The 10,530-nt window shown below is 52.6% G+C and overlaps 1 protein-coding gene across 1 annotated transcript; it reads left to right on the top strand.

The window, feature by feature from the left end:
• Positions 1 to 2,464: 2,464 nt before the first annotated feature.
• METTL27 (methyltransferase like 27) lies at positions 2,465 to 9,563 on the top strand. The gene is made up of 5 exons (XM_066636268.1): positions 2,465 to 2,995; positions 3,126 to 3,254; positions 5,564 to 5,699; positions 5,823 to 5,915; positions 9,168 to 9,563. The coding sequence occupies exons 1-5, from the start codon at positions 2,801 to 2,803 to the stop codon at positions 9,395 to 9,397; spliced, it is 783 nt and encodes a 260-aa protein (XP_066492365.1). The 5' UTR covers positions 2,465 to 2,800; the 3' UTR covers positions 9,398 to 9,563.
• The last annotated feature ends 967 nt before the right edge of the window (positions 9,564 to 10,530 follow it).

The raw sequence follows: 10,530 nt of genomic DNA, 5'->3' as shown, positions 1-10,530 counted from the left end.
GCATTTGAGCATCAGCAATCCTGTCAGGTCCATGTTATTCTGTCCATATTGCTAATGGGAAGGACTGAAGCTGACAGGGAGAGCTTGCCTCAGGTCACCAAGTAAGTCCATGGTAAAGGCGAGACTGGAACTGGGCAGGTCCTGGTTCTCTGTTCACTCTGAGCCACTACACCACCCCAACCACTCCAAGTCTGAAACTGCTTCTCATTTGAGGAAAGAAACTGTAGGCCCCAATTCTGTTACAAGCCTCTGTGTGTAGCTAGGCAGCAGCCCTACTTGGAATTAAGCCCCACTGAACTTGGTTGGACTTGCTTCTGAGTCAACATGAACAGAGTAGTACAGCATATCACCCGGTTCAGGCTAAGGGGAGCCCAGAGGCACAAGGATGAAAGCTGACACCAGCAGCAGGTCCTGGCTGGAGAGGCCAGTTTTAAAGGTGGACAAGACCAACTCATAAAGCAGCAGAGGTCAAGCACTGACAAGAGTCCCAAGGGCCCCCCTGCGTCTGGGGCAGTCCACCTCTGGGAACAAGTTGCTGGGGCACAGCAGGGGAGGGCTCTTCCCTTTGGGACCTGCAAGTGGGCTTCCCTGAAGGCACCTGGACAACAAGAGGCTGGAGGGGGGTGGCCTGGACCAGCCAAGAGATTCTGTGGTCCTTCAGTGAGAACTTCTCGCTCGAGTGTACTGCAGAGGAAAAGGCCCCCCTTTCCTCACTTGACCTGTGCACCAGAACCCAGCCTGAGTTTCAGCCTCCCAGCCTGTCCCTGCTCCAGGAGGGACTCCTCACCAAGCCATGAAGGGACGTCCTCTGGCCCTGTTTCCTGGTCCCGGCAAGGAGCTTCCAGATCAGCAGCAAGAACAGCATGCCAGCCAGGACGGCATTCTGCACCCAGCAGCAGCAGAAGTCAACAAGCAGTTCCAAGGAGGCATGGATCCACCAAAAGAGGTCCGGTGGCACCCGCTTCAGGCTAAAGTACCAGTCCAGCAGACCCACCTGCGGGGAGACAGTGCTTGGGCCACCCTGGGCAGCCCCCCTCAAGCTCAGGTCTGCAGCTGCTGGAGGCCGGGGCAGAGACAAAGAGCCTTCCTTGGGAGGCAATGGTGCACCTGACCGGCCCAGGAGGACATTGGGTTCCATTGGAGAGGGAGGCTGGAGGGTGATGGGTGACAGCTTGGCTGAGGCCTGCGGATCAAGAGACACGGAGCCATCAGGCCTTCAGCCATGCACTTTTTGGGGGGAAAACTGAATATTTATTCCTGAGCCTGGAGGTTCCAACTTTCAGCCCCCAAAGGAACTCTCAGAAGAAGAGGAGGTTGCTCAGGGGGACCCTGAAACATGCAGCCCCCACCACCCCAAAGCAGTGCAGCAAGGAGCAGAACCTACTTTATGGGGGGCAAGAAAGAAGTGTGGGTCATGGCTGACCCCAAAGAGGAAGGGGCTTCCCAGGGTACATTTCCCAGCCCTTCTTGATCTGCAGCCTGGAGTACTGCAGGCACAGGACTGCATATGGGGGGAAGCACCTCCCTTGTGACCCCTTCCTCAGAACAACCTTGTAAGGCAGGCTTCCAAACATTCTCCCACAGGAAACCTGTTGTCTGTCCCTCCACCTTATCTAGAATCTTCCTCATCTGAAAAAGGGGGAAACTCCATGTTTTTTTCAGAAGGCAGAACATTCCCCCTCCTGACACGCAGAGCCAAACAGGCACTGAAATGGAAACACTCTTGGCCTTCACAACCAGCTCAAGACCTCTTGGTGGGGGGGAGGGGGCCACAAAACAGCACCTTCCCTTTCCTGGAGATGAACAAGGTTTGACCTCCCCCACTCTTTCTCCTGCTGTCTAGATTCAAGGACAGCCCAGTCCTATGCATGTCTACTCAGAGATAAGTCCCACTATAGTCAATGGGGCTTACTCCCAGGTAAATGTGGACAGGATTGCAATTTAAGGCTACAATTCTATATGCACTTTCCTGGGAATAAGCTCCATTGAAAATGAGGCTTACTTCTGAGTAGATATGCATAGGATTGTGCTGTTAGAAAGGAACAGAGAGGAAGAACAAACGGGGGGGGGGGGGCTAGAATGTTTCTAACAGCCCAATCGTATGCATGTATAAGCAGAAGTAAGTTCCATTAGAGTCAGTGGGACTTACTCCCAGGAAAGTGTGGATAGGATTGAGCTGTAAATGTCTACCACCCTTTCTTTCTTTCTTTCTTTCTCTCTTTCTTTCTTTCTTTCCCACCTCTCTCCCCCTGACAAGACCCAAGGCAGCTTACAAAGGAAGGTCCCGGAGGGCCCAATCCCCAGAGCCCCTGGAAATGTGGAAGAGTGGCTGAAGCCGCTTGACCGTCTCCACTCGGAGGTGTGCTTGCCGCTTCCCTCCAGCAGGGGGCCTCATGGACTAACAAACTCCAGGGTCTTGCTCTGGACTGTGACGTCGCCCTGTCACTCTGTGATGTCACTGCAAAGGTCATGTCAGTGTGATGATGTCCCAGCCGGCCTCCTTATCCCTCCAACTGCCCAAGCAGACTTTGGGGCCAGGAGTGTCACCAGTGGTGGCGTAGCTGCGGGGGGTGCAAAGCGCCATGTTTTGCAGGGAGCCCCACCGCAGCGTGCAAGAGCCATTCGGGGCGCGCCTGGCTCCGAAAGGGAGGGGCTCCTGCAAAACTTAGCGCTCTGCACCCCGGACAACAGGTGCTTTTCGAGCAACACTGGCAGCGCCCTGGACCTGCTTACTCAGGAGTCGCCCTGCGCTCAGCGCCGGGCGGGCCTTGGCAGGCGCCGCGGGCTGCGCCAAGGCCGCATGCGGGAGGAGGAGCGAAGCGCAGCCCGCGCAGGACGCGCCGCCGGGCGGCTCCCCTGCGCCCCGCGAGCAGAGCCGGAGCAGCGCGGCCGCCGCATGGCCGAGGCGCAGCGCCGCGTGGCCCGCGTGCACCGCGAGGCGGACCTGGCGCGCCAGCTGCGCCGCTACGACGGCTGGGCGCCCGACTACGAGCAGGTGCGGCGCGGGGAGGGAGAGCGCAGGGCGGCGCGGGGCCTGCCCCAGTGGTGTGGCTGCGCCAGCGGGAGCGGAGGGGCGGGGCGGGGCGGGGCGCCTAAGGACTGCTGACCCGCCGCCTTTCCCGCAGGACGTGGCGGCTCTGCAGTACCAGGCCCCCCGGCTGGCCGCAGCCTGCCTCGCCTCCGTGTTCCAGGGACCGCCGGAGGATGCGCTGGTGCTGGACGTGGCCTGTGGCACGGGGCTCCTGGCCCAGGAGGTAACGGGCTGAGCCTCGCCTTGGGCGGCAGGCAGGCAGGCAGGAGGCTGTCTCAGGCTGGGCTCGCGTCTGTTCAGCACAGCTGGGAAGAGCGGAGGGACCTCCTCCAAGGCTGTCTCCCCATCCCAGGCCTGTCCGGCCATGAACTGTCTGGGTTTAAATCAGTTCATGAACCGCGGCCGTCTGTTCACACCAACATAGGCACCAACTCCTGTCCTCAAGGAAAGCAAAGCCTCTGTTACTGAATGGGCATCGGAGGTGTCTGCTGAAGGAGAGGTCAGCCCACTGCTGAGCACGGACACCCGCTCCAGAGAAGGACTTGCGCTGAAAATAAAGGGGAAAGGCTTAAAAGCCTGTGTCCAATTTAATTAAGGGCGCTCCGGAGCCATGAAGAGGTTTCCTTCTCAGTGCAGCCAACAAGTCTATTCAACCACCCTGTAGCAGGGGTCAGCTTGACAGGGCTGTTGGGACCCTCCCATCCCCATCCCATCGTAGGACTGGCACTGTCCCTTTCTGGCTTTGTGTAGTGGAAACATGCAAGGTCCCTCGAAGAGATAGGGTGTGGTGTCAAGAGGGGCCCCTTACTCTGACAGGTCTGGGAAGAACCGGGTTAACACAGGGGCCTTAGAATGCAGTGCATGTGCTGCACAGCTGCAGCCACTTGAAGGCAACAGGGCCCTCCGGATAAACGCAGCACCTGGAGGAAGGAGAGGGTGTGGGTAGTAGAAGGGAGACTGCTGCTGTACCTAGAAGAGCTGTTGCTTTGAGAACCAGGAGGAGGGACTGACCCTGCAGCCCCACAGGCAAGCTGGTCACCTTCCTGTTATCACTGAGGGTACAATAGTAGTTTTGTATACTGCTGTAGCAAGCCAGGGGAGCTTCCGCAGACACCGGAGTATAAGTCTATCTCACAGATAAGTCAAGGGTGTTTGAGCCAAAAGTCATGGAATTTTCTATGATCCTCAGATAAGTGGGGGGATTTTAAACTTAGGGGGGTGTCTGACTATAGTTTTGTCTGATTTTACTCAAGGCCAGATCCTGAAAAATAACCTGCTAGTAATTGTTACCTAAGAACTGTACAGTCTCTAATTTATTAAAAATACAGTAAAAGAACATAAGCTGCATTTTAATTCATTAACTTCTTAAGTTCTGCTTTTTGCAACCTTTTTGTAAACAGAGTAAGTGCAGTGTAAACAACATACCAGTAGAAGCATGAATCAAATCCTTCTTTAAGGTGCCTGGTGTGTTAAGCCAGAGGCTCTACATATAACATACAACATATAACAAACACATAACTGGGAGTGTGCAGTTCAATTCACAGAAGAGAGACAAGCAACAAGGAATGAACATGAATAAGTGTTCATTCTTGTTATCTTGTTAAGCGTTCAGGTCTCTTGTTATCTGGTGTGCTCCCTGGGGCATTTGGTGGGCTGCTGTGAGATACAGGAGGCTGGACTAGATGGGCCTATGGCCTGATCCAGCGGGGCTGTTCTTATGTTCTTAAGTGCAGCCACACATAGTTGCAACCCTGTTTACTCAGAGGTAGGCTCCGCTGCTTTCCATGGGTGTTATTTTTTAGTAATGGTGCACTGAATTCAGACACTGTGCCTATACCTTTAACCATCACATAGAAAGGGAATTTTGGCAGATGCAGCTCAAGATGGAAGGATTTAAAAAGCTGCACCTGCCAAAATTCCTTCTTCTAATCTATGCCATGGTTATAGGCACTCTGTCCTCCACTGCATCTGGTCACCCTCACTGAATTGTAACCTTGGACTTTGTTTCAAATGGAAACGAGGATTATGTCCTGGTGTTTAAAAAACTAAACCTCTGTCAAACATTTGCAAAATGGAGTGGGATGCAGAAGGGTCTGCTAAAGGCAGAAGAGGCTTGCTTCATTTCAGTGGCAGCCTTGAGCCCTGGCTTCCCTTTTTTTTTTTCTTCCCCTCAGGAAGAGAATAAAAGGTTAACTTTGGCTGCAGCTTTGCCCTGGAGGGGTTGCCTGGAAACTAATAGCCCTCTAATTATCTCTGCATTGTCCTCTTGTGTCTCCCTGTTCCACAACTTGCTTGTATGGTCCTGAGCGACCTCACAAATAAGGCAAGATAATCAGAGCTGGATTTATTGGCTGAAATTTGGCCATAAGTTCTCTCAGTAAAGCTTAAACAGGAATTTCACAAAAGAACATGCTGCTATTGCTCTGCATATAGCAATATGGCCGGGACCAGCACGGCCTCATTTGAGTGGCAGCTGAGAGGAGGTGTAACACTGGGCCAGCCAGAGTCATGTGACTTCTGCTCCCTTCTCAGCTGCAGGCACAAGGTTTCTGCCACTTCCACGGTCTGGATGGCAGCCCAGGAATGCTGGAACATGCCTGCCGAAAGGGGCTGTATCAGGATCTGAAGGAATGCATACTGGGCCAGGGAGCCTTGCCAGCACCCACAGGTAACAGAACACAGTTTGGTACCAGGAACGGGCCGGATGGGGTGAGTTGGGCTGCAGACACACACCAAGACTTCAAGGGGAATCTGTCTTTCTTCCCCTCCCTGATACTCTTCTTCTGCCCAGGCTGCTACGATGCTGTTCTGATTGTGGGTGCACTCAGTGGAGGACAAGTGCCCATTACTGTGGTCCCAGAGTTGCTTCGTGTCACCAAACCAGGTGAGGATTTTGCAGGATAGCAGCAGGGCCTCATCGAAACCAATCACCTGGGTTGGGCCAGGTGTGGTGAGGCACAGAGGGCATTGTCTTCCCTTGTTCTGTGTCCAGCACCTGCCAATTCAAGGAAGACGTCTCTGACTAGGGAAGCTCCATTCAGTGGCGTAGCTAAGGGGGTGCAGGGGGTAGCAGTTGCACCGGGCATCAAGCTTTAGGGGGGCAACAAGCTGAGCTTGACACTAGTGACCAAAATTGTGAAAATCTTGGTATGTATGAATAATACCACCATGTTATATATCATCGGAAAGATAATTTAATGCAGAATGCAATGAAACAAACTGCACTAGAATATTTATTTTCTATCAAAAGTTATGGCCAATTAACCAGAAAATGAAAACAACTGCCTTGTGAAACAAAAAGTGGATTTGCTTAACTTCAAACTGACCTATGAGTCTGTTGAAAACTCATGAGACCTATGAAACTGACCTATGACCTATGAGTGCCAATGAGATGTTATGATACAGCATGGAACCAATAGCTAATTATTTACTTAATTAAATTTGATTTTGTCATGCGGGGGGGCTACAAAATATTCTTTGACCCCAGGTTGTAGATGGATGCCTTAGCTATGCCACTGACTGTGGGGAGGCAGCAGACCAAGTGGGTGGTGAGCTGCTGGAGGGAGGAGGAAGGTTCCACCCAATTTTTGCTTTTTAAAAATCCTGGGTGTGATGTCACTTCCGGTTGTGACATCACTTCTGGGGCAACATTTTGAGCTTGGCACCAGGCTACACAATCATTAGCGTGGCTACTGGCTCCATTACTGTGGTCTGGATGGTGCATTCTTTTTCTGTTGCTACTGAATTGTAACAGCTCTCTGGCGCCCACCCCAAAGGAAAGGGGCACTTAGGAACACAATGGGGGGAACATTCCATTCTCTCTGGCTTTCTTGTGCAGGATGTCTGCCCTTCAGGCTGCCACGCTTCATCAGAGCAACTCTGAGAAACAATGGCTGTGGGAGGCCAGAGGCTTGGAATTCATTAACCACTCTGATTGTGTTTCTCAGGGCTGGGACAGGGCAGGGGTGTTCCTGTACCTGCAGTGAGTAAATGCACTCACCTTGGGAAGTTGGTGGCGTATGCATTGTTCCAGCAATAAGAATGCACTCATATTCCCATTGTCCCGAGTTCTCACAGCCTTAGACTGAAGAAAAAAATGAGGAGGGGTACCTCAGAGACTAGCTCTTTTGCCAACAAGAGCCTGCTTCCTTGGGTGCAAAAAGCAGACTAAGAAAATGGGTGTGTGTCCACACACACAGGTTAATGTACATCAGTGGTTAAATCCAGTTAACTGAAGGTGACGCTGGCCTTCATAGTCGGGGGAGAACCGACTTTCATAAAATCATAGAGTTGGAAGGGACCTCATAAGTCATCTAGTCCAACCCCCTGCCTTAGGCAGGAAATCCTCTTAGAGCATCTCCAACAGGTGTTTGTCGAGCCTCTACTTGAATATCTCTAGTGGGGGAGAGTCCACCACCTCTCTCAGCAATCTGTTCCACTGCCCTGGAACTGCCCTGACCATCTGGAATTTTTTCCTGATGTCTAATCGAAATCTCTCTTGCAACTTTGCATACAGTGTTGGTGCAATACCTCCTGTCGCCTCAGACAGCCTCCCAAATGCTGCCCCCCTTGGCCTGGTGATGTACCAGCCTCTATCCTCCTATTTCCTAGACTGGAAAAAGAAGAGAGGGATGGGGTAGGAGAGGCAGTGTGGAGCGGAGGAGTGGTGGGCTGGAGTCTCAGAGCTGCTCTAGGCCAGTACTCTTTTCCTCCTTCCACTCTGTCCCCTCTTCCCATCCAAGGAATGGGGAGAGCAGTGGTGAAAGTGAATGGCTGGCTGAAGATGGATACCCTCTGCAGCTCCTCAGCCAGCCTCATGACTGGGTGGTCCATCATGACTGCCTCATGACTGGGCTGTGTGATCTTCGATCAAGTCCTGAACACCTCTGTTGAAGTGTATTCTCCATGGTACCCAGCTCAGGTCCCCCACTGAAGTAGCGTGTCCTCCGTGGAAAGACACACTACTTGCGCTGGATCTAGCTCACTGGATCTAGCGGATACACTGGACGTTGGCTCACGTCCAGCAAAAGGGAACCACTTCCTTACCCAACATGACGAGAAAAGAAAATATTTATTTACCCAGTGTGTGATTAGTCTATGGAACTCCTTGCCACAGGACACGGTGATGGCATCTGACCTAGATGCCTTTAAAAGGGGATTGAAAGATTTCTAGAAGAAAAATCCCATCACAGGTTATAAGCCATGATGGGTACAAGCAACCTCCTGGTTCTAGAAGTGGGCTGTCTCTGGATGTCAGCTGCAAGGGAGTGGCAACACGATGCAAGAGTCTTGTCATCCTGCGTGCACTCTGAGGCATCTGGTTGGTCACTGTGTGATGCAGGGCCTTTGGCCTGATCCAGCGGGGCTCTTCTGATCTTATGACACATGAGGAACGTGAGCTGGGGGGAGGTCGTATTCATAGACAGCTTTAGAAAGTGACCAGGCCCATTTGTGGAGGAGCTTAGATCTGCTCCTGAACATCTGTGTGCAGAGGGCCAAACCCAGAGACTGGGGTCCAAGGACCAGGGGGCAGGTTGATATCCTTCCAGCCTGCTCCCCTGAGGCATTTGGCCAGGCACTTTGGTTTGCTCCAGCAGAGCAGCCTCCATGAATCTCTGGCAGTGATCACTAGATGGTGCTCCTCTCCATGGACACTGGCTGGCTTGTGATGGGAACAAATCAGCTGCATTTGGTCATTTCTAAGTCTCCCTTGGCTTCCTCACCATGTTACCTAAAACTCTGTCTAGGCAGAGCTGTCATTCAAAACGCCTTTGCAGCAAGTTTTTAAAAAAAACTTATCAGGGGCCATACAGGGAGGTATATTTGCTGCTGTGCAAGACCATGCGTCCTTCCTACAATTTAAGCCATCCTCCCTGTGATGGGAAAACCCCCTTCTCTGCAAGCTTACACAACTGACAAGGGAGGGGAAGCCTGGTCGGTTTCACTACTCCCTGTGTGTGCCCCTCCCCTCTCTCCAGTGAAACTGAACTTTTATCAGTTTCGCCTGTGATGGGGAAGCTTCAGCTGTCCACACCTTTCTGCTTTTTGTATTGGTGCTTGCATTACCACTTTTTTAATAGGCCAGAATGTTCCCTCCCACTTTGTCAGTCTCATTCCCGGCTTCCTTGTGCCATAGGGGGCTACGTGTGCCTGACCACTCGGAGCAATCAGAGCAATTTGCTGTACAAGGCCCAGCTGGAGCAGCTGCTGGTTGACCTGGAGCAGCAGGGCTTGTGGGAAAAGGTGTTAGTGCAGGAGGTTGAACAATGGGAGAAGTCCACGTCTGAACAGGAGACCTCGCAGGGTCCCGGCTACATCTCTGGTGTGGTCTACCTCTACCGGAAAAAGCTTCGCCCTGGCGAATAAGGAGGCACCTTCTGCTTCTAGGGAGGCCTGATGGGGCACCTTTGAGCACACTATGCTGTCCAATAGTCATTGCTCATTGACTGGGGCTCTACTTGGCTTAGCTTTGCAGCTTCTTTGTCATGACTTGCAACGTGAAATCACAATAAAGCTGAGTGGAGCACGTGCAGAGTGCCTTTTCTTCGTCACCAAGCAGCCTGACTTGTACCTCTGTGACTCAACTCAGCAAATATGAACTCCGGCAGCTTTCCTTAGTGTGTGTCAAAAACAAAATTGGTTTTTCATGCAATAAACGTGTGGAGTTTCCCTCTCCTACCTTTCATTTGCAACTCATCCCATTCACAGAGTTCCTCAAGGCTGCACATGGGCTGCTGTTTGTTTTTTCCTGGCAATCCAAGTTGCAACATTTTGTCCCAGGAAAATGCTGCTATGTTCCCTGGAGGGTGCATTTGTTGAGGGATGTGGTTGCGTGATAGTTGCAAGCCCTGAATTGACACTAAGTAAGGCCCATGAACCTTTGCAAAGGAATAATGGCTTGTTTGGGGGAAGGGGGGAGGAGGGTTCCAGGCCTTCTCTGCCCCACTGACTCCTGCCTCCCTACCAGCTCTCCAGCAAGCAGCACCTCTTACCTGGGAGAAGCAGGCATGGCCCCCCCTTTCCCCAGTGTGCCTCTGATTCCCCTTTAGTGTGCCCTGCACCTGATTCAGGGCACAGTGGCCTGGCCCCTCCTCACTGCCCTGCTATCATGCTCACCCCACACCCTCACTTGTGGCCTTTGCTCCTCCAGCTCTCCTACTAGAGGCTGCCAGAAGGCCTCTTCTTTCATCGAGCAACTCCAGCCCCTGCTGCTGCCCCTCGTGCCTGGAGCGTCCTCTTAGGCCACCTCTGGCATCCAGCTTCTCTCACCTTCAAAATCGCCTTTCCCTCCCCCTCCAGCTCCCTAGATCACTGCAGCTCCGTCTCAGGATTTGGCCATGAAATGCAGGCTGGCCCGTCCCCTACAACCTGGGCTCTGTTTCCTTAAGTGCATTTCAGGCAGTGGCCAGAATACTCTCTGATCAAAAAGGGCTGTCCTCACACAAACCCTAAGCCCTGAGAGCTCCTCCAGCTTCCAACAGGAGCAGCAGCTCAATGGC

This window comes from Tiliqua scincoides, chromosome 8 (assembly GCF_035046505.1).
Source record: "Tiliqua scincoides isolate rTilSci1 chromosome 8, rTilSci1.hap2, whole genome shotgun sequence".
Lineage (NCBI taxonomy): Eukaryota > Metazoa > Chordata > Lepidosauria > Squamata > Scincidae > Tiliqua > Tiliqua scincoides.
Note: the sequence above shows the minus strand (reverse complement) of the source record. Positions and strands in the feature narration are given on the sequence as shown.

Bases quoted from the DNA above. Each gene is read 5' to 3' on its own strand.
- METTL27 (XM_066636268.1), top strand. From the start codon at position 2,801: ATGCGGGAGGAGGAGCGAAGCGCAGCCCGCGCAGGACGCGCCGCCGGG. The intron at 3,255-5,563 runs GTAACGGGCTGA...CTCCCTTCTCAG, and splicing joins CGGGGCTCCTGGCCCAGGAG to CTGCAGGCACAAGGTTTCTG. The intron at 5,700-5,822 runs GTAACAGAACAC...TCTTCTGCCCAG, and splicing joins AGCCTTGCCAGCACCCACAG to GCTGCTACGATGCTGTTCTG.